General features: G+C 37.1%; 1 protein-coding gene across 1 annotated transcript; it reads left to right on the forward strand.

Moving 5' to 3' along the window:
• Positions 1-41: 41 nt before the first annotated feature.
• tmie (transmembrane inner ear) lies at positions 42-19,321 on the forward strand (the record flags this gene model as incomplete). The annotated part of the gene is made up of 4 exons (XM_079453677.1): positions 42-188; positions 9,077-9,194; positions 12,332-12,481; positions 19,005-19,321. 4 exons carry the CDS (start codon positions 42-44, stop codon positions 19,319-19,321), a joined length of 732 nt encoding a protein of 243 aa, XP_079309803.1.
• Positions 19,322-20,183: the final 862 nt, after the last annotated feature.

Here is a 20,183-nt window from a genome sequence, read left to right on the forward strand (position 1 = left end):
CCTGCACAGTTTACCAGCAGAACGGACAGGAAGGCGGAGGGATGAGACGGGGAAGAAGAAGAGGGAAGATGGCGACCGATGGGCCTATGTACCCGCCGCCAACCCTCGTCCCGTTGCTCATGAGTGTGGTGGCTGTCCTGATCTCACACCATATCTTCAATGCAGCCGCCCAGGTCCCAGATCCAGAGGTAAGAGCTGGTTTCACTGAGTTTTATGGCCTATTGTTTTAGGGCCCTTTGTATTGAACAGATTGGTGGGAACCGCTTTGTGCTTTCATAGCAGTGCACTGCATTGAAACAAGACAGCTGCAGTGCTCTGCGTCGCTATTTGAGAAGACACATCAGGTTTAAAACGTGTCTAATCTTCAATAGATTTCCCTAAAAATACATCCAAATAGTCAAACTTATGCAATAACATTGAAAGGTGCATTATTTCAGTGACTCTCTTGCATGACTCAAGATCAGCTGAAGAAATGAAAAAACTGAAAATTGAAAGAGCCAAGGACATATTTAAAACAAACAGTAATAAACCTGCAATGAACACATTAACATGTTTACAATTTTGTGAAGAGTCATTGTTACAAATTCCCACTCAATTAGATTATTAGATTTTTGGGATATAAATATGAATTGATATATACCATGAACCATTTTTGGCATAGAGCACTGATTTTCTTTAGTCACATTTACACAGAAAATATATCTGACCAACAATGTTTTATGAATTTTGAAACCGACCACAATGATGTTGCATGTTAATATAATTTTAATTAAGATAAATTTTACTTGATATAATTCTTATCACCAAATGTACTTTACATATATATATATTGATGCAATTTTGACCTGATAACTCATTTTGCCTTATTTTGCTTTTCTTTCTAAATTGTTCGACTTGTTGCTGCTTGCTGGGTGATAAACAGAATAATAAATTACACTTTAGCCACATGTAACCTGTTATTTAGAAAATGTAGGTGATTTATTAAAGCTGTTTTGCTTCTTAACATATTTGATCATCAGTTGATAGTACAACATTTTTAACATATTTGTTTGGTGGTCCTTTTATGAACAAGCCTCTACTATGTGTCCGTGTAAAATATCTGTGTCTGGACAATAAGGAATACATCTCAAATACAAGCTACAGCGCTGCATCACACTGAAAACATGTTTACATTGTTCCCTGATAATTTTATCATGTCAGAGGATCAGTATTCCTACCATCCAACTGCTGACATTGTCAAATTAAAAAGGAACAATTCAGACAATGAATGACTGTTTAGATTTCATCATAAACTCCTCAGGGACATTTGAGCATTTCTCCATGTCGTCCATTATGACAAGAATTACATTACTGCTCCGTAATGGTCATCGTTGAAAGTGATGTGATTTTTAATGAAAACATTTTCCCGTTGGAAAGTTCAGAATCATCAGTCGTGTTTTGTGTAAACACATGGATTTCTTTTTAGTTTTTGTAAACAGCGGCAAACATCATGAAACTTTCTCTTTGTGAAAGTGGAAGTTTGCTTAAAGGCTGATGTCATAAAATTGTGGCACCGTTACAGAACTAATAGAGACATTGTACGGTTATTTCAACATTTTAGACTTGGAAATCTAAAAAGTACGTATGCTTTAAAGGCAATTGTGTTAAAGCTTTAGGTTTGCATAAATGAAATGCTACATTGTGGTATGTTTTGTTTCAACACAGTGTAGAAAGCAACTGTATTGTTAGATAAATGCCTGAAAGATAAATTACAATACAGTATGCAAATGTTCAGTATTCAGTACAGATTTTTTTTATGTTAAACAATTCAACAAGATTTTTTAAAATGAGAATAAAATAGCACATAAAAAATTGCACACATCAGCCTAAATGTATCTATAAAACAGACAATATCCCAACAATATTGACTAGCAAGGACTGCTTAATGTATCGGTTGTTTTCAGACAAATCTTTAAAAGCCCATTGGAAATGGTTTGAAGTTCTAGTAAAGGCTTTAGAGATGGTGTGATCTATTACAGGTGTCTTCCGCATGTGACCTTGATAGCAGGTGTCAAAACCACTAGTTTACGCCTACTGCTAATTATCCCCTCATTACAGGGTCTTTTGCCCAGGTGCTTTCAATTTTCTCAGTCAGCCGAACGTTTAAGACCAACAGAAAACAACACAAATTGGGTTCAGTGATATCATTATGGTCCAGCGTACTCAGAAGGCAGCAGGAGTTGAAATGGAAAAACAGGAGGATCTATGTATATCTCCAAAATAAACTTGTTCCCTAAGGGATATGCTCTTGTATCTGTTTATATTTGAGCATACAAAATGTTTTTTGTCGCTTGCCATAAATGTCAGCATGTTTGAACTTTTAACCGTAATAACAGCAAAACATGATAGATTTCAAAAGCTAATGCTAATCTGTTTTGATTGCGTTTGTGTTATTTAATGTGCCACAAGGAACTAATACTTACTTTGTACGTAATTGAGTGGATTCTGTGACATTTGAAGATCTTTCAGAGGATCTTTCTGCACGATATATGTTTTTTCTCTCGAGATGTTAAGGACAGCACTTCAAATAAGAGTCATTTTATTTCTCAAAAGAATGAAATAGAAAGGACATTTTGTTTGAAAAACTGTTATATATTATAACAAGATATATCTTGGTGTCAGCTGAACTCCATACAGCACAGAAGAGAGATTGTATCTTGTGATTGAACCAATCGATCTTTAAAACCAAATCTCATGATTGTCTGCCTACACTTAGATATTTAACAGATCTCTATGCATTTCACAAAGAATAGTTCTGCTTGGAAACTCGTGGAAAGTAGCGTATGGCAAGCATCACTAACTGATTTTTTTTTTCATCAACCCAAAATAAGTTTGAGCTTTACGAACTTTATACCATTTATACTTTATACCTTTATACCAGTCTGACTCATTGTTATGTTGTAAGTACTACAACAGACACAGACACACCAACAAAACTAAATGCATTGTTTATATCAGAATATGTACTGTACATAGTTGTATAAATCGAAATAAAACGAAAAAGCGTAAATTCGCGATGTGCTTTTGATTTATCATTCGCTCATAATACAACACTTCTGAAAAGAAAGATAGTATAGCAGCAGACAAATGTATATGTCAAAAATGAAAGTGAAGAAGGCCTATCTTAAAAATATTTTTGATTGCAGAATTATAGTTCACCTGTCGCATATCTGCAGGGATCCAGCTGTGACATACAAGTATTACCGTATAAAATAGCTTCCCTGAGTTGCAGCAATGTAGTTTTGATATTTTTTGTCACATCAAGGATCCCTTTAAAGTATTGGTATGTGTATAACCGCTTGTGCATAGCTGTAGTACTTATCAAGAATGAAAGCATTTTTACATCCTTTTCTCAGTTTGATTTGCTTGCTTTATAGTTTTCCGGCCAATTTTGTAAAATCCGAAAATAATGTTTTCCAAAGCACCAACTAAGATGACAAATATGTCTGACATTTCCGTGTCTGCCTGATGAGCGTACGGCTTATGTAAGAATATAAATCCCATAAGGACAATACTGTGAGCGCTTCTTTTAGTTCTCAGTGATATTTATTCACATGCAGAGACCCTGAAAGTTTAGAAATAATCCCTGAGGTACTCCTCCTGCTGACATCACACAGCGAGTGGAGTTAAAGGGATTTTTTTCTCATTGTCTGGCTCTGATATCCATCATTAAATCAGTCATGTGCCACAGATCTGTTTGAAAGCTAGATAAACTGCATTTAACACTGTCTGCTGATGTGACATCACAGGGTAGCATGTGTACATTGCAGAGGCTTCATTGATTAAAAGTGACAGGTCAATAGTAATCTACTCTAGACTGAAGGGACATCTGCTGTTTCCTGCTCTAACAACATGGGAAATTACCATTTTTATCTGTGTTATTATAATATCAGTCAATACCAATTATCAGTAGTTCTTCCTAGGGTAAGCATATACTTTTTTGGTCATAAATAGCGACTGGGATTTAACTAACCTTTACATTACAATTATTCATTTGGCAGACACTTTTATCCAAAGCGACTTACAATTGGGAGAGCATACCGTTAGTTTACAAGGCCATGCTGCTAGGAGGATTAAAGCTGGAGTAAGCAAGGGAGTGAATGAAAAACAAGATTTTATGTTTTAGACACAAGACATAGATAGTTATTGGTTGGTCAAATAAATGTGGAACAGGTATGTTTTTGTGAAGGATGCTGCAGTTCGGTTGGAGGCTGGCAGTTCATTTCACCACAGGGAACCGAATGAGTTACAGTTTTTGTGATGTGACAACCAGGCATCGCTCACTTTCAGACCGAAGATGATGGGAGGGGATGTTGACCTGAAGCAGTGAGTTAACGGAAAGGGGAGAATTTGGTGTTATCGTTATGAAGGCCTGCGTCAGCGACTTAAACTTGATGTGGAAGGCAACTGGCAGCCAGTGAGTTGAAATCAGGAGGGTTGTTACATGGGTTATTTTAGGCTTATTGAAAACTGGAGGTGCAGCTGACCAGAGCTGGTTGGTTAATTTCAGCTGGTCGTCGAACATCACCCACAGGTTCCTTGCAGACTTTGTGGGTGTATTAGTTGAGGATCCGAGCCTAATGGTAAGGTGGTGTTACAATTGATGGGTGGGCCATTATAACCAGGAGTTCTGTCTTGGAGAGGTTGAGTTGTAGGTGGTGGTCTTTCTTCCAAGAAGAGATGTCCAGAAGGCAGGCAGAGACACGGGCAAAGATGGCAAGGTCATCTGGCTGAAAGGAGAAATAAAGCTGCTTATCATCTGCATAAAAATGGTATGAGAACCCATGTGTGTTGTTGACAAAATGTTTAAATGCTCTCCTACTTGTAAGTCGCTTTGGATAAAAGCGTCCGCCAAATGAATGAATTAAAATATATAGAAAAGAGGAGAGGAGAAAGAACTGATCCCTGAGGAACTCCAGTTGTCAGCTGGTGATATCTGGATGTCTCGCCTCTCCAGTATACCTTCAAGCAGGGGTCTTTAACGTTTATCGGGGCAATGGCCCCTTAGATGAGAGATGCATGGAGCAGGTACCCCCTTATACTATTTAAATAGAAACAAATCCTTATTGTCACAGCACTATTATGTTAAGACATTATATTATCGCTATGATGCATGTTATTGTTGCACATGCACACTTTTCTGTGTATTATTTTTAATTATTATAAAAATAGATTGTTTGATTAATGTAAGGGATTTGCAGCATCAGACATTTTCATTTTACTTTGAGATTGACAATTTACTAAGTTTTTATTAAGGCTTCAATGAGATGACTGATCTTGGTTAATGGCACAAAGATTATTCTAGTGGAGGTGAAGGTTCTCCGTTGTCTTTCTCATGGATCAGCATTGTCGCGGCTGTTACACGAAAGTTCACAAGTATTTTCCGCGGATGATCATATCAGACAACGTTATAAGAGTCTGCGATATTTTGGGTACAATTTGTTTGACGTTTGCCATCAGTAGCCTACACGTTACGCGTTTCATTGATTTTAACACATAGGACAGTTTTGTCCGAGTTTACAATGCAGAAGCGGCGTGGACCAGTGTCTTTTGCCTGTCAAATTGGCGCTTTACAGCTTTAACATATTTGAACAGAAGTTCAGAAATACTTGAGAATGCATGTTATTTGCACACAACTCCTTTCATGCGTAGCCTACTCTGAACTTATCGCAAGGGAGACCATCAGGGAGTTTTCAATCTTAGGGGGGCTCAGCCTCAAGGAGGATATATATAAATTTATAATACATAGCCACTCTCTTAGCACCACATACTTTATACATCACTGAAATAAATAATTCACAAATAATAGCCTCAATAAAGACAAAGTTTTTAAAATTAGTATCACAATAATCGATCAATCTGCAACATTTATAATTCAAAGTGACAGCAACAACCACAAATCCATATAAAATGTCACAATCAACTGCTGAATTATTATTTTCTAGGAGGAATAACTTGATATGATGTTTCCCTGCCATTCATTCTGATTAGCATGAGCGCTGTCACTCCTGTGCATGACTGCGTGTTCATCTATTACATCCACAATGTGTTTTAAATTAATAATAAAATACTGACGCGTCTGAAAAATGAAAAAGAGCTTCTATGTACACTTTTGTTTCTTCGGAACTCAGAACAATAAAAAACACAGCAGCCGCAACATGGCTGAACTGAAGAATACGCTAAATAATGTAGCCTCCTGCCGTTTTCATAATAAAATCTTTAAAGAGGACTATAAAGAGATCTTGAACACTTACATAATTACTCACAACATTTTAGGGGGCTAGGCTAGAACTTTAGGGGGGCTTGGCTCCCATAAAAGGGACCTAGCAATGCCACTGGAGATGGTGAAGCAAAGTTTCTTCTATTGCTAAAGCTGCCTGAATGGATGCACGCAGGGCCAGATTAACACTTCACTGTACCCAGGGCAACAATTTTTAAGGGCCCCGGCCTCATCATCACAACCCCTGGATCACCATAATCTGGGAAAATACAGAATAAATTAGAGTAATACAGTCAATATACTACATTTTTCAATAACTAACTGCCATAAAGTGCATTTTGATGTACAGATGTGCAAATGCTCATAGAATTACAAATGCACCACTATGTTCTCTTGTCAAGACCACTCAGTCATCATGTTATGAAAACAAAACACGTCGGCATCAGTATCATTTGGCAAAATTGACCCACTACATAGTCACAAAAAATAAATAAGCAATGACTTTCAAAGCATTCAATATTTATTTAACAACACCTACTCGAAACACAAATGAATAGAATTGATAGAGCCATCACAGAGGAAGTCCACAGACAAGACAAACAAAAATCCATAGAATCCATCTCCTAGAAGCAAGTAGCATTTTGGTCCTCATCTCGTTTTAAACAGAAATCACCCTGTCACCTCAGAATTCAATAGGACTATCAAGTTATAGCGCAATATAAACATTTTGAAATCTGCTGTTTTCTCGCAACAACAATAAACAAACAAAATTTACAGCATTTTCATGGAGCCACCACAAGACCACAAGGAAAACATTTATCAAATACAGTATCATCTGCTCCTAAACTCTTTTGAACTTGGAAATCTGTCAATTCATCTCAATTAGACAAGACAAAATAAATGCTAAATAATCTGGCAAAATACACAATTTGAATCCTAAATAATGGGGAAGAGCATGTATAAATTTGAAATGCTTGGTTTCATTTGGCAAACACATCTTACACGAGCATTTTTCTTTGAATGTGAAACGGGCTGCTCGCAGACTCGACGAGCGGTTCCGATGGCGGTTAGACTCGAGATCCATCACCGTTTCCCTCAATGATCGCACTCGCAGCAGAATCCGGGTCGTGGTTGAAGATGCTGCTGGGGGCTCTTCGCTCTTGGGGCTGTGAACATTTGCTAGAGCCGGCAGTGAAGGAATGTCCTGGCTAGCTGAGCTGTCCTCGTTGACGGATGGTGCCTTAGCAGACTAGTTGCTAACGTTTACTAGCGTAAAGAAATTCCCTATTTTTGGTATATATTTTAAATTCATTTTTCCTGATATCCTTCTCCCTTTTAAATTTCCGATTAGCGCTCCCACTTGGCTACTCCATGTTTGCATTTTTTGAGTTGTGTTGTGGTAGGGCTTGCCGTCACGCGACCGGCTCAGTGCACGTTGATTGGTGTTACCGCCCGCGGGGCCCCTTTAGAGGTCTAGGGCCCCTGGGCAATTGCCCAATTGCCCATATGGTTAATCCGGCCCTTGATGCACGTAGGTTAAAATTGCAATAAACGGGAGCTTCAATGAGTCCGCGTGTGCTTAAACTTGGTTGTAATATTAATATTTGTATCAAAAAGTGGCCTGTGAGTAAACCATAATTAGCAGACCCCTTGCATTTCCCTAGGCTATGCCTGTGAGATAAGAGTCAAATCGGTTGAGTGCAGTTCCAGTGATGGCCAGTTTGGAGAGAGTGGACTGCAGGATCTGGTGGTTCACAGTGTCAAATGCAGCAGAGAGATCATCTTTAGGAACTACCTATCTCACTGTACAATAATATCTCTGTATAAATGTAATAACAACCCATGTTCATTCACAAACCAGCGGTGTGTTGAAAACAACCCAGTGCAGTTACATTTAGTTATTTAATTCACATTATGTACATGAATATACTGGAAGCAATACAAATTGCTGTTAGTAAATACACTCAAGGGCATCCATATTCATGTTCTTCTCTCCACCCACCCAAACTCAAAACAGTTTGTGGATTCACTACCTACGATATCCAGACTTATGTGCTGGTGTCAAAAAAGCATCCGACTCTGTTCCTGCCCCTGGGCAAACTGGACCACAGGTTGGTACATGACATCCCAACAAACATGACAATCCCCCAACAGCTGCCCATCACCACTGGGTCTGTGAAAAATTGGGCAGTGAGGCAGACGGGTTCTGCAAGACATCTCGGAGGTGACAGACTATGACAGTGTTCTCACCCTGTTTGTCAAAGAACATCTCCCAGTCTTTGTATAACAAACTACAACAAAGTTCAGTAGTGTCCTCATAATGACTGTGTACTTTTCGCTTAACTCTATACGTTTGATTACCAAGGTACCAGGGGAAGCTAGTAGATGTTCAGTGAGATAAAACTTAATGAGAGAACACTGCAGAGTTCAGGACTGGAGACAAATGAGGTGTGGAGTGGACCATGACTCACTAGAGACTGATAAGCGGGTAGTGTTGAGAAACACATCAACATGTCAACATACTGACACACAACCAACTAACAGCTGTCATATTATATCATGAATGGCAACAAATCCTCACAAAAATTCTGCTTGTCTCATACTACTTTTTCTTTCCCTTTCCAAAATGTATTAACATTTATGTCCTTTATCATTCACAAAACAGCACTTTCAATCGTTCAAAGGTGTTTGATTCAAGTCACTTCTGTGACCACAGTGAAGTAGAAACAATTTCTGTTACTTGCTGTTGTTTTCATTTTATAGGCGTATGGATATAAAAATGGGTTGAAGAAAACCTATTAACTTTTATCTCTACAGCTCCTGCCGACAGATCCTCCGAAAAAGCCAGATCCGGTCACCTCAGAAACGGTGGTGTTTTGGGGTCTGAGATTATGGCAGGTCGTAGGCATTTTCTCCATGTTTGTCTTAGCAATTAGTAAGTATTTGTTGTATGTATGAATGTATGCATGTACATTACATGACCATTTCTACCCATAATATATAATAATTGGGGCTGTCAAACGATTAATCGTGAATAATCACTTCCGGAATAAAAGTTTGTGTTTACATAATACATGTCTGTGTACTGTGCACATTATTTTTGTCTTTATAAAAATATATACTTTACATGTCTATATATATATATATATATAATGTTGATAAATTATTGGTAAATATAAATAAATACAAGTAAATATTTCATAAATGTGTTTGTGTTTATAAGTACAAACACGGACATATGTTATGTAAACACAAACTTTTATCCTGGATGCGATTAATTGTGATTAAACTTTAGACCACTTGATAATAGTATTATATTGCAATAATATACATTTTTTTTCTGAGTGAAAAAGAATATTCAGGATATTTATCAGTTCATATGGTGTATTATTACTGTAATTTTTAATAATGAATTATTATGTGTAATGCAGAATGAAAGACATAATAGGATCAGTCATGTTGACTTAAAATTGCAGGTAATGCATTTGTCATTTGAAATATTCATTCCAGATCATTCCAGGTTAAATAAATCAATACATGATCAATATACTGTAAATATTGAAAGGGTTATTTAATTAAATTCTAATTGTTTACAGAGCAAAATCATGATTTCATTCCTTGCCATGGTTGCTTTTAGTTTGCTCACGAGTTTGCATTTCGGGGTTTATTTAAAGATTTTATTTTTAAGTGCATACATTTTCTGTGCTTTAATGTTTTTTTATAGAGCTGCTTTGTATGGAGCGATTTTAGTTAAAATGTTAAACGATTTTAGTTCGAAAGGTTAAAATGTCACGTTTGTATTGTTATGCGAATGTCCTAATCGTCACACACGTGTGAATCGCATTGGACGTGTGTGTGTGTGTTTTGAGACTCTCCTGGCAACGCAACCCCTACCACTTGGGTTGTCGTACTCTTTAGCCAATCAGATTCAAGCTAATCATTCAACCAATCACAACCCGCTGAGGGCGCAGGACTCTAGGAAAACGGCTCTGCGCAGCTTTGGTGCAGGCGGCACATATTTTGTTTTGTAGGCTAACGTTACATAGTTTAACCGTTCACGGCGAGTCTGTTTTTATGTTTTTAAATGTTGCTTACGTGTCATGAACTGCTCCGAGACTTAGGGTGAGATCCAAATGCAGCTTTACTCTCAGAATGGTCAAACAGGCAGAGGTCATACAACAGCGACAAGGATAACATAGCCAGGCAGAATCAAGGTCATCAACAAGGCAGAGGGTCAAAAGGCAGGCGGCAAGGAGTCAAAGGAACAGGAGTAGACACAGGTAATACACGGGTAAACAAGTAATACACGGGTAAACAGGTAATATACACGGGTAAACAGGTAATATACACGGGTAAACAGGTAATATACACGGGTAAACAGGTAATATACACGGGTAAACAGGTAATATACACGGGTAAACAGGTAATATACACGGGTAAACAGGTAATATACACGGGTAAACAGGTAATATACACGGGTAAACAGGTAATATACACGGGTAAACAGGTAATATACACGGGTAAACAGGTAATATACACGGGTAAACAGGTAATATACACGGGTAAACAGGTAATATACACGGGTAAACAGGTAATATACACGGGTAAACAGGTAATATACACGGGTAAACAGGTAATATACACGGGTAAACAGGTAATATACACGGGTAAACAGGTAATATACACGCTCAGAAATGCAGACAGGCTAAAAAGACTTCGCAAAGATTGAGAGTCCAAACACAGTATATATAGGGGAGTGGTAATGGGAATCATCTGGTGGTGATTGTCTGTGACATGAGACACCTGGTGGCGGTTAGCATGGGATTCTGGGAAATGTAGTCCTGAGTGGAGTGCCCTCTACTGGAGTTCATGGGCACTCCAGCTGACAATCGTGACATTACGTTACCATTACGATGTGTTTATGTGGTTGCCAATCCAAAATAATACAGTTGTTACATGAACATAGATGATTTTGGTTACATGTGGAATAAAGTATTTTTATCGACTGCAAATCTTCAGTTTCCTCCCATTTTGCGATTCATTGCTGTATCATGTCTATTTACCTTACCGTGTTTCCTTTGCGGTCAGTAGTATTGTCAAAGACGGTTTGTGTCGGTTTTTTTTTATTAAAATCTGATAATACTAGTTAACTTTAAATGTAGTAATTTATTAGTATGGGTCTATATAGGCTAATATATCTATCCATTTAATCTAAATTAGTAAAATAATCCCTTCAATGGCGTTTACAGAAGCCAATAAGGAACATAACACATATGTCTAACTAGACCAAATTAATTTACATGAAGAAAGAACTACAAAGTCAGGGGAAACATTACAGTATTTCAAACTGACTTGACAGAACGCATAGTGAAATGAGACCAGGTGGACAGCAGCGAAGTAAATTGAGTATTGTATTTTATTAAACAGTAAAAAATATAATAAATTGTACCCTCAAATAAATTTGGACTCTCAAGAAAAGATCGTAATGTGATTAACGTGCGGTGAGGGTGATGAGTCATTTCCGTTCTATTTGAGCCGAACTGCACTAAAGTTGCGCAGAGCCCTTTTCCTTGAGTCCTGCACCCTCAGCGGGTTGTGATTGGTTGAATGATAAGCTTGAATCTGATTGGCTAAAGAGTACGACAACCCAAGTGGTAGGGGTTGCGTTGCCAGGAGAGTCTCAAAACACACACACACACGTCCAATGCGATTCACACGTGTGTGACGATTAGGACATTCCCATAACAAAACAAATGTGTAAATTTTAACCTTTCGAAAGTTTTGTGCGCAGTTGTATGTTTGCGAAACGTACTTTGTGAGAAAATAGTTTTGTTTTACGCACGTAAATTGCTTTTCGTAAATGTAAATATATACTATGTGCACGTAAATTAGGTTTTATGCATGCAAAACGGTTTACGCATGTGTGTATCTTGTTTTACGCGTGAATAATCAATGAGACTAAAATCGCTCCATAGCTTTGCGACAGTGCACATTTGGTGACTGAATGATGTTGTCCGTTGTGAACTATGTTTGTCAAGATTTTAAAGCCTTCTATTGTACCTCTCTGCCCAGTAATAACACTATGCTGCATCTTCAAATGTCGAATTCCCCGGACAAAAAAAGAGATCGAGGCTCGACATGCACAAAGACTGGCAGCTAAAACATATGCCAATACACTGGAGACAGTACCGCCCCTCAATGAGCTCACAGAGGTGCCAGGAGGTAACAGGCTTGTTTGTTTACTTTGAATTTTTACTTTCACACTCATCCTTTTCTGTAGATCTTCTGTTTTCGCTGCTGTGATTGATCTCATCTGTCTTTCCCTTATGCTATTGATCTTTTACTTCTGCTTTTCTGTCTCCTTTCCCTTCTCTTCACATCACTCGTGTTTGCTCAGTCCCGTCGGAAGCTGCAGCGCTGCAGACGGTCTCTGAGCAAGTGCAGGCCCGACAGAGCGCACAACTTCCTGTGGTCAGGGAAGAAGATGAATCAGCCAATGTGGTTGCTTAGACTGACACACTTAACCTCACGTCTGCACTTCCTGTTTATTTCTGCCTGTGTGTCCTTAGCCTGGATTTGTGATTTTTGTCAAATTAGATAAATACTATCAAGATAAAGCTGGAGAAATATGCTTCTCAAATGCCTTGGCTGCGAAAAGAATTTGCTGTCAGTAGATATTCAGGTTCATCTTAGTGAATTTGCCCCAAAACCTCATGCTTGGTGTATTAGAAACATGAAATACTGACTTAAAGCACAGATCTGGATATTCGACTTATTTAGCTTTTTTGAGGTTTTACAGTCAACATGAAATCACAACTAATGTGCATTTGTGGTCTTTATATTATAATGCATGTTTTAACAGTGCATGAATGATTGTCCTCAAAATATTTTATAGTAGTTGTATATATATATATATATATATATATATATATATTATGGTTGTAATATTAAAAAGTAAAAAAGTTCCCTTTTAAACTACCTTTCATTTTGGCTAACATAACCAGTCCTTTGTTCTATTATAACCATCTCTCATATAGTGTTTTTTGACTCTTCTGAAAATAAAGTCCCATTTGGCATTGTTTTCTTTTTGAAAACGCAGTGCAATTGAGAAAGCTTTTTCATTTTGACTTCGAACTGAAGTCTTTCAACGTTCTACTTTAATACTATCTGTTTCTCTCTTTGTGTGTTTCCTGAATAAACCATTAACCTTGTAAGCTCTGCTTATACCATAAATAAATGTTTAAACTGAGAAATTTTACACTTTTATCCACTAAATTAGCTCATTTAAAATGTAATGCCTGCTACAGGTCTCAAAACAGTTGTAACGGGGGCAACAAATGGCTAAAAAAGCAAGCAGTTTTGAAAAGATTCAGCTGGGAGAACATCTAGTGACTAATACAGTTAATTGATATCAGTTCTGTAACATGGTTAGCTATAAAACGGATGTTTTAGAGAAGCAGAGTCTCTCAGAAGTAAAGATGGGCAGAGGCTCTCCAATCTGGGATAGACTGCCTGAAAAGATTGTGGAATACTTTATAAACAATGTTCCTCAACGTCAAATTGCAAAGGCTTCGCAAATCTCATAATCTACAGTGAATAACATCATCAAAAGATTCAGAGAAACTGGAGAAATTTCTGTGTGTAATGGACAAGGCCTCAGAAGACACCGCATCACTCATCGGCATGATTGTGTCAATGACTTTACTAAATGGACCCAGGAATACTTCCAGAAACCACTCTCGGTAAACACAACCATCAGCAGATGCCAACTAAAGCTCTATCATTCAAAAAGGAAGCCATATGCGAACATGCGCTGTCGTGTCCTGTAGGCCAAGGCTCATTTAAAATGGACTATTTCAAAGTGGAATAGTGTTCTATGGTGAGATGAGTCCAAATTTGACATTATTGTTGGAAATCACGGACGCCGTGCCCTTTGGGCTAAAGCGGAGGGAGACGTTCCAGCATGTTATCAGCGTTCAGTTTTAAAGCCAGCATCTCTGATGGTATGGGGGTGCATACGTGCATACGGTATGGGCAGCTTGGATGTTTTGGAAGGCTCTGTGAATGCTTAAAGATTTTAGAGCTACATATACTTCCCTCCAAATAAAGTCTATTTCAGGGAAGGCCCTGTATACTTTAACAGGACAATGCAAAACCACATACTGCAGTAATCACAACAGCATGGCTTTGTCGTAGAAGACGGAGATTGGCCTGCCTGTAGTCCAGATCTTTCACCAACAGAGAACATTTGGCGCATCATTAAATGAAAAATATGTCAAGGATGACCACAAACTTTTCAGCAGCTGGAAACCTATATAAGTCAAGAATGGGACCAAATTCCAACACCAAAACTTTAGCAACTCATAGCCTCAATGCCCAGACGTCTTCAAACTGTTTCGATAAGAAAAGGAGATGCTATACCATGGTAAACATGCCCCGTCCCAAATTGTCTGAGACCTGAAGCTGGCATTACATTTTAAATGAGCTACATGAGTGGATAAAAGTGAAAAAAAAACATTTTCTATCTTCTATTGTGAATAAAATATTGGCACATGTGATTTGAAATTCTTTTAGTTTTCATTTTATTCAAATTTAAAAAACGTCCCAACTTTTCCGGAATTTAGGTTGTATGCATTTTGAATGTATCATTTTGTGTGCTTCCTGGAAAAGAACAGTGTATAGCGCCATTAAATGTTTCTGCTTCAGAAAGCAAGAAAGCCATCTCAGATGAATTTAGAGCTAATAGACATGAGGTCTACATCCATCCATCAAAATTATGGTTTTGATGTTGAAATCATCCAAATTGCTGAACCATCACATTACAGGTCAGAGGAATATTTATAGCCTCATTATCCTAACGGGCTCCTGGTTGATAAAGCATTATCTTACAGACTGTAAAAAGCAATGGAGACTGTCTGAGCAAACTCTGATATGCATGAGATACAACAATCTATGGAGCTCTGCATTAACGTTTCATTTGCACACATGAGCGAAATGTAGAAGAGTCTGTGCACACGCCATGCCACGAAACAAACAAACCCTTTGCGGCCTTTACTTCTCCAAACAATCCCTGACTTAATTATATTCATCATTAGTGCTAAAGGCATTCTAATAAGACTCTCCCAGAAACCATGGAGACCATTAAGCACAGTAAGCATCCCTCATCGGGCGCTGCTGGAATCCTGGATCCCTGTGTTTTTAGATGGAACGCATTACACACTTGTGGCTTCATTCTGTGGACACATGCATTTTTCAGGCAGCTATGCAAATAATGTCAGTGGGTTTCCACTGCGGCTGCAGCTGGATTAATTAGGTCACCGGTGAAATTTAGAAATATCAGTGTGGTCTGATTGTGTGGTTTGCAATCGAAAGACCCACGTCTCGTGATCAAACGTTAAATTAAAGCAGCGCTCCAGACAGCTGTTTTTCCATATGGAGTCGTATGATTTAGTGATACTTATATCCTATTTTGATCAACTGCTCTAACTTTAGTTTGATACATAAGGAATTGTTATTTTGGCTTTTACTATGCATGGTTGCCACTGCCAGTATACAATATATATTTGTGAATCTTGAAAAATATGACTATGAAAGTCCACTCCAGTTTTGCATTTATCCAGCATTTATGCATCTATTGTGGCAATTCCAGTCCAGTGTGTGTTGGATTTCAACAGAAACAAACCTCAGGAATTACATAAAGTCACACAAAAATCTGGCTTATTACATCAAATCTAAATCTTTGAACTGATCCTAAAATATACGTGAAAACATTAGTATTGTGTTGTTTAAACATGGGCATGAATTTGTTTTCTTTGCATTGTTTTTGTTATTTAAACCAGTTTTGGCCTGTTACAAGTTTCTGTAAAGAAATGCAAATAATTTTTTTATTTGGAATTCGGGAGAAAAGTTGTCACTACTGATCATTTTACTTAAACACGTGTAATAGTAAAAAACCTAAAATTATTTTTAAATTGTTTAAATTAATATTTTTCCCACAGCTGTACATACATTTTTATGTAGAAACACTTAAAAGCTCAAAAAAGTTTAATATAAATAATAAATCTATTGTTACACTATGACCCTGGACAACGAAACCAGCAATGGGTAGCACAGGTATATTTGTAACAATAGGCAACAATAAATTGTATGGTTCCAAATTTTAGATTTTTCTTTAATGCCAAATTTCAAAGCTAAAACAAACCTGTTACAGCGCCTCCGATGGACAATTTTGAAGGAAATTATCTCCATATTTTCTTTTGCACCCTCAGATTGCAGACTTTCAAATAGTTGTACCTCGGCCAAATATTGTCCTATATAAACCATACATCAATGGAAAGCTTATTTGTTCAGCTTTCAGACCCATGACATTTTTTTGTGGTCCAAAAAATAAAACAATGCTGGAATTTGTGCAATGCTGTTACATTTTATTTCATTAAACATGTTTAACTAATCTCATAACATATATCTATGATTTTCACTAATCCAATATTTTAAAGACTTCAACGAAGTATCCATGTGTATTGTATCCATGTGAATGCTGAGTTAAAACATTAAGTCCAAATCCTACAAATCCCATTTTACGAAACCTTCAAACTAACAAAAGTGAGCAATTACACACTTGCTTTTGTCGCTCTTAAAGGCCTACTGCATTCTCTGTTTTCCTTCCCATGCCTTAATAAATGACTGAAGTGTGACTAGTTTCAGGCCTAGAACACTGTAAAGAGAAACAGAAGGAGATGTTTCAGAAAGATGCACAGCCATCAATTGGTCTCACATTCAATCCCTGAACTGGCAGGTCAAGTCATTAACCTCTTTCTGCTATCTGCTTTGCACTGGTCAGCAGTGATTTGACAGTTTTCAGGTTTCCTTAATGAATTGGAAATCACTGAGGATGTAATTTGTTAAAATGAAGCTCAGGCTTGTACAGCAAACACGCTAAAGAAAAGGAAAGTAATTAAAATTGTTGTAATTAAAAACTACTCAACAGTAACAGATCCTTTGCAGAGATCTTCCGTGGGCCACATAATGTTGTTTATGTTATTGCAGCCGGAGCCGTCTATATCCTTGATGTTTTTCAATGTGTTTCCAGAGAGTACACATACTGATACAAATGTACCTTGAAGTCACTGTAAGCATTTGCCAAATGCCAAATGCTTAAATGTTAATGTTCTTGACATATTTCATAGGATTCACACTTTTGTTTTGAACAATATTTACAGTAATCTTCCTGTACTGAGAATGCACGATTTATACGGAGCTTTTTTCAATCCCTTCTTTCAAGTAGTATCTTCCATGTTGTCCGTATTGTCCATATGCTATATGCATTTTCCATTCCTATTTCTTTCTATTATATGTACAGGTATGCTCTATTTTTGATGCATGAACTCAGGACTGTGAAATTTCACAGTTATCTGTTGTTCCGGGCAGCTGCTGTGTTAATAATCGCTGAATGAAAAAATCTTCAGCGAAGGTAAATAACAGATTTTATAGTTAGGATGACACATCACATTGCATTCTGTCACTATTATGACAGACAGAACGTTATTAAAAGCACGTCAGCATGTGAGTTCTCAGTAAGCGATTCTCTGAACTTGAAAAATGAAAACGTTTTTAGGTTTCAACACTGTTTATCACTTTGCGGCAAAATCTTTGTGATCTCGAATGATCTCTCTGATGAGTAGAACTGCTTTTCAGCAGATTTTAATCATCCACAGGTTCATTGCGTCATCTAACCAGCACTAAGGCACAGATTAGCATTTCCTGTCAAAACATGATGATCTTATCATCACTAATAAATGCATGTTGTTAAACATTACAAAAATATTATTCTTTCAAAGCGTCGTGTCTCACACATCTTGCACATGTGCTGGTATAAATCATGGTAAGATTGGCCCCTCGCTGGATGAGATTGTGTGCACAGGGCAAACGCGAGGGAGGGAAAATATTACAGTTGGAACGTTTTCCCATAAAAATGTTTGATGGAATTCAGGGCAGCCACAGAAAGATTCAGACAATCTCAACACTGTCCCTTCTTTTGGACGGCCCATCTCTGTAAACATACGTTTGCTTTCATTGAGTGAGAAAAAAAAGACTTTGTTCAACTTTCTTTGGCTTATCTTAAAGCACAATCACTGGAATCTCACGTTTTACATTTAGTAGAGCAATATTATTCTGTTATGTATTTGTATGTAGCTGGAGCAATGAAAACCGTGTTTAGAAAAGGTTTTGGGTGGTCATTTTCTGAAAATGACATCTTAAACTATAATCTTTTACAGGGTGTAAAATGATTATTCTTTCACTGTGGCTCCGTGTTATTTCAGATTGGGCAATGAGCACTACTCATATATATAGCCTGAGAGTTCAGCAGAAAAAACACAGTATGTGTGTGTTGTACAGGGCTGCACTTGATCAATCTGATCAATGTAAAAATGATTAGATGATATCATAATGCTGTCTGTTCTATTCTGAGCCCTTTTCTTCTTCTACGTTCAATATGTTGAGCGTGCATCAGAAGGGTGGAGACAATTTAGTTTAATTTCAATATTGGCACAGATCATTAAAGTGTATAAAAGCTTGTCTGCTAAATAATTGTATGTAAAATTAATGTACAAGTTGAAATTTATGAATACCATCTGTGACAAGCCGTTCATTTCCCATGACTACATATTTAATATTTCACTATAATTTGTAAATGAAATGAAAACTAATCATTACTGTCTAATCTGGCTCCATTTTTTTGGTTTAGCGGTTAAGCTTGAGGTAAAGGAGGAAGTGCCGACCGTCGCGGGAAAGGTTGACGGGGAAAAGGCCGCCAAAAAGAAAGACAAGGAAGGCAAAAAAGAAGGCAAAGGTGCAAAAGAGGGGAAAGAAGGGAAGGAGGAGGAGAAAGACGAAACCACGAAAAAGAAAGGAGAGAAGGGAGAAAAAGGAGATAAAGGAGTGTCAAAGAAAGAAGCGACAGAGGGAGGGAAAAGTAAAAAGGGAGGTGGAGAAAAAGGAGAGGAAAAAGAAAGCAAAGCAGGCGGAGCCAAGAGCAGTGCCAAAAAGCCTGCAAAAAAGTAAACATTTAGTCACCCTAAAAGGGATAGTTTGCCCTGATATAAAGATTTTGTTGTTTCTATTTGGAATGACAGGAAAAATAAAACATTTCACTTCTGGGTAGACTATTCCTTTACATGACGTGTGCTAAACTTTGAACTTAAGCCATTTTTTACTGACAGGTTTTTTGAATGTGTTTTTTTATTATATTGTACATTAACATTTGTATTAACATGTGTTTTATTGAAACATGTAAATATACAATAAATGATTCATTATTAATTGTGGATGTAGTTGTTCTTGCATGTTTGCCTACATTATAAAAAGGTGTGAAATCATTCTTAAGGAAGAACAGATATTATTGTATACATACATTTTCATTTATTCATTTTCACAAAACACATATCTGCACTAAATACAATACTGATGTTCTTACAGAAAATGGGTAATATGAAAAACAAAGTATGTAACATTTGAATTATTTGAATTAAAATATTTTAAGGAAATTTCGAAAATGTAAATTACACTGAACTGTTCTCTGAGAACATGAGGGAATGATGGAAAAATACAGTCTGACCAGGTAAATAGGCGTATAAAGTGCGAAAAAATATTATATTTTACAAACGAATCAAAAAGCTTCAATTCCAGAAGAGTTCAATGGTAAAGTATTAGCATAATCGGTCTTCTAACTCAAGGTCAGGATTGGGTTATGTACATAAACAAAAGCCGATTGCATGTGTATATTTTTACAAATCGATCACAAGTCAAAAACACCCATCGGAATTTAAAGTGCTAATTTATGAAAACCAATGCTTAAAAAACTGAATATGATTGTAAAATTATCTTTGAATAGCACATTAAAACTTCTAAATATAAGTACAGTATT

The sequence above is a fragment of the Barbatula barbatula genome (genome assembly GCF_947034865.1).
Source record: "Barbatula barbatula genome assembly, chromosome: 3".
NCBI classification, from domain to species: Eukaryota; Metazoa; Chordata; class Actinopteri; order Cypriniformes; family Nemacheilidae; genus Barbatula; species Barbatula barbatula.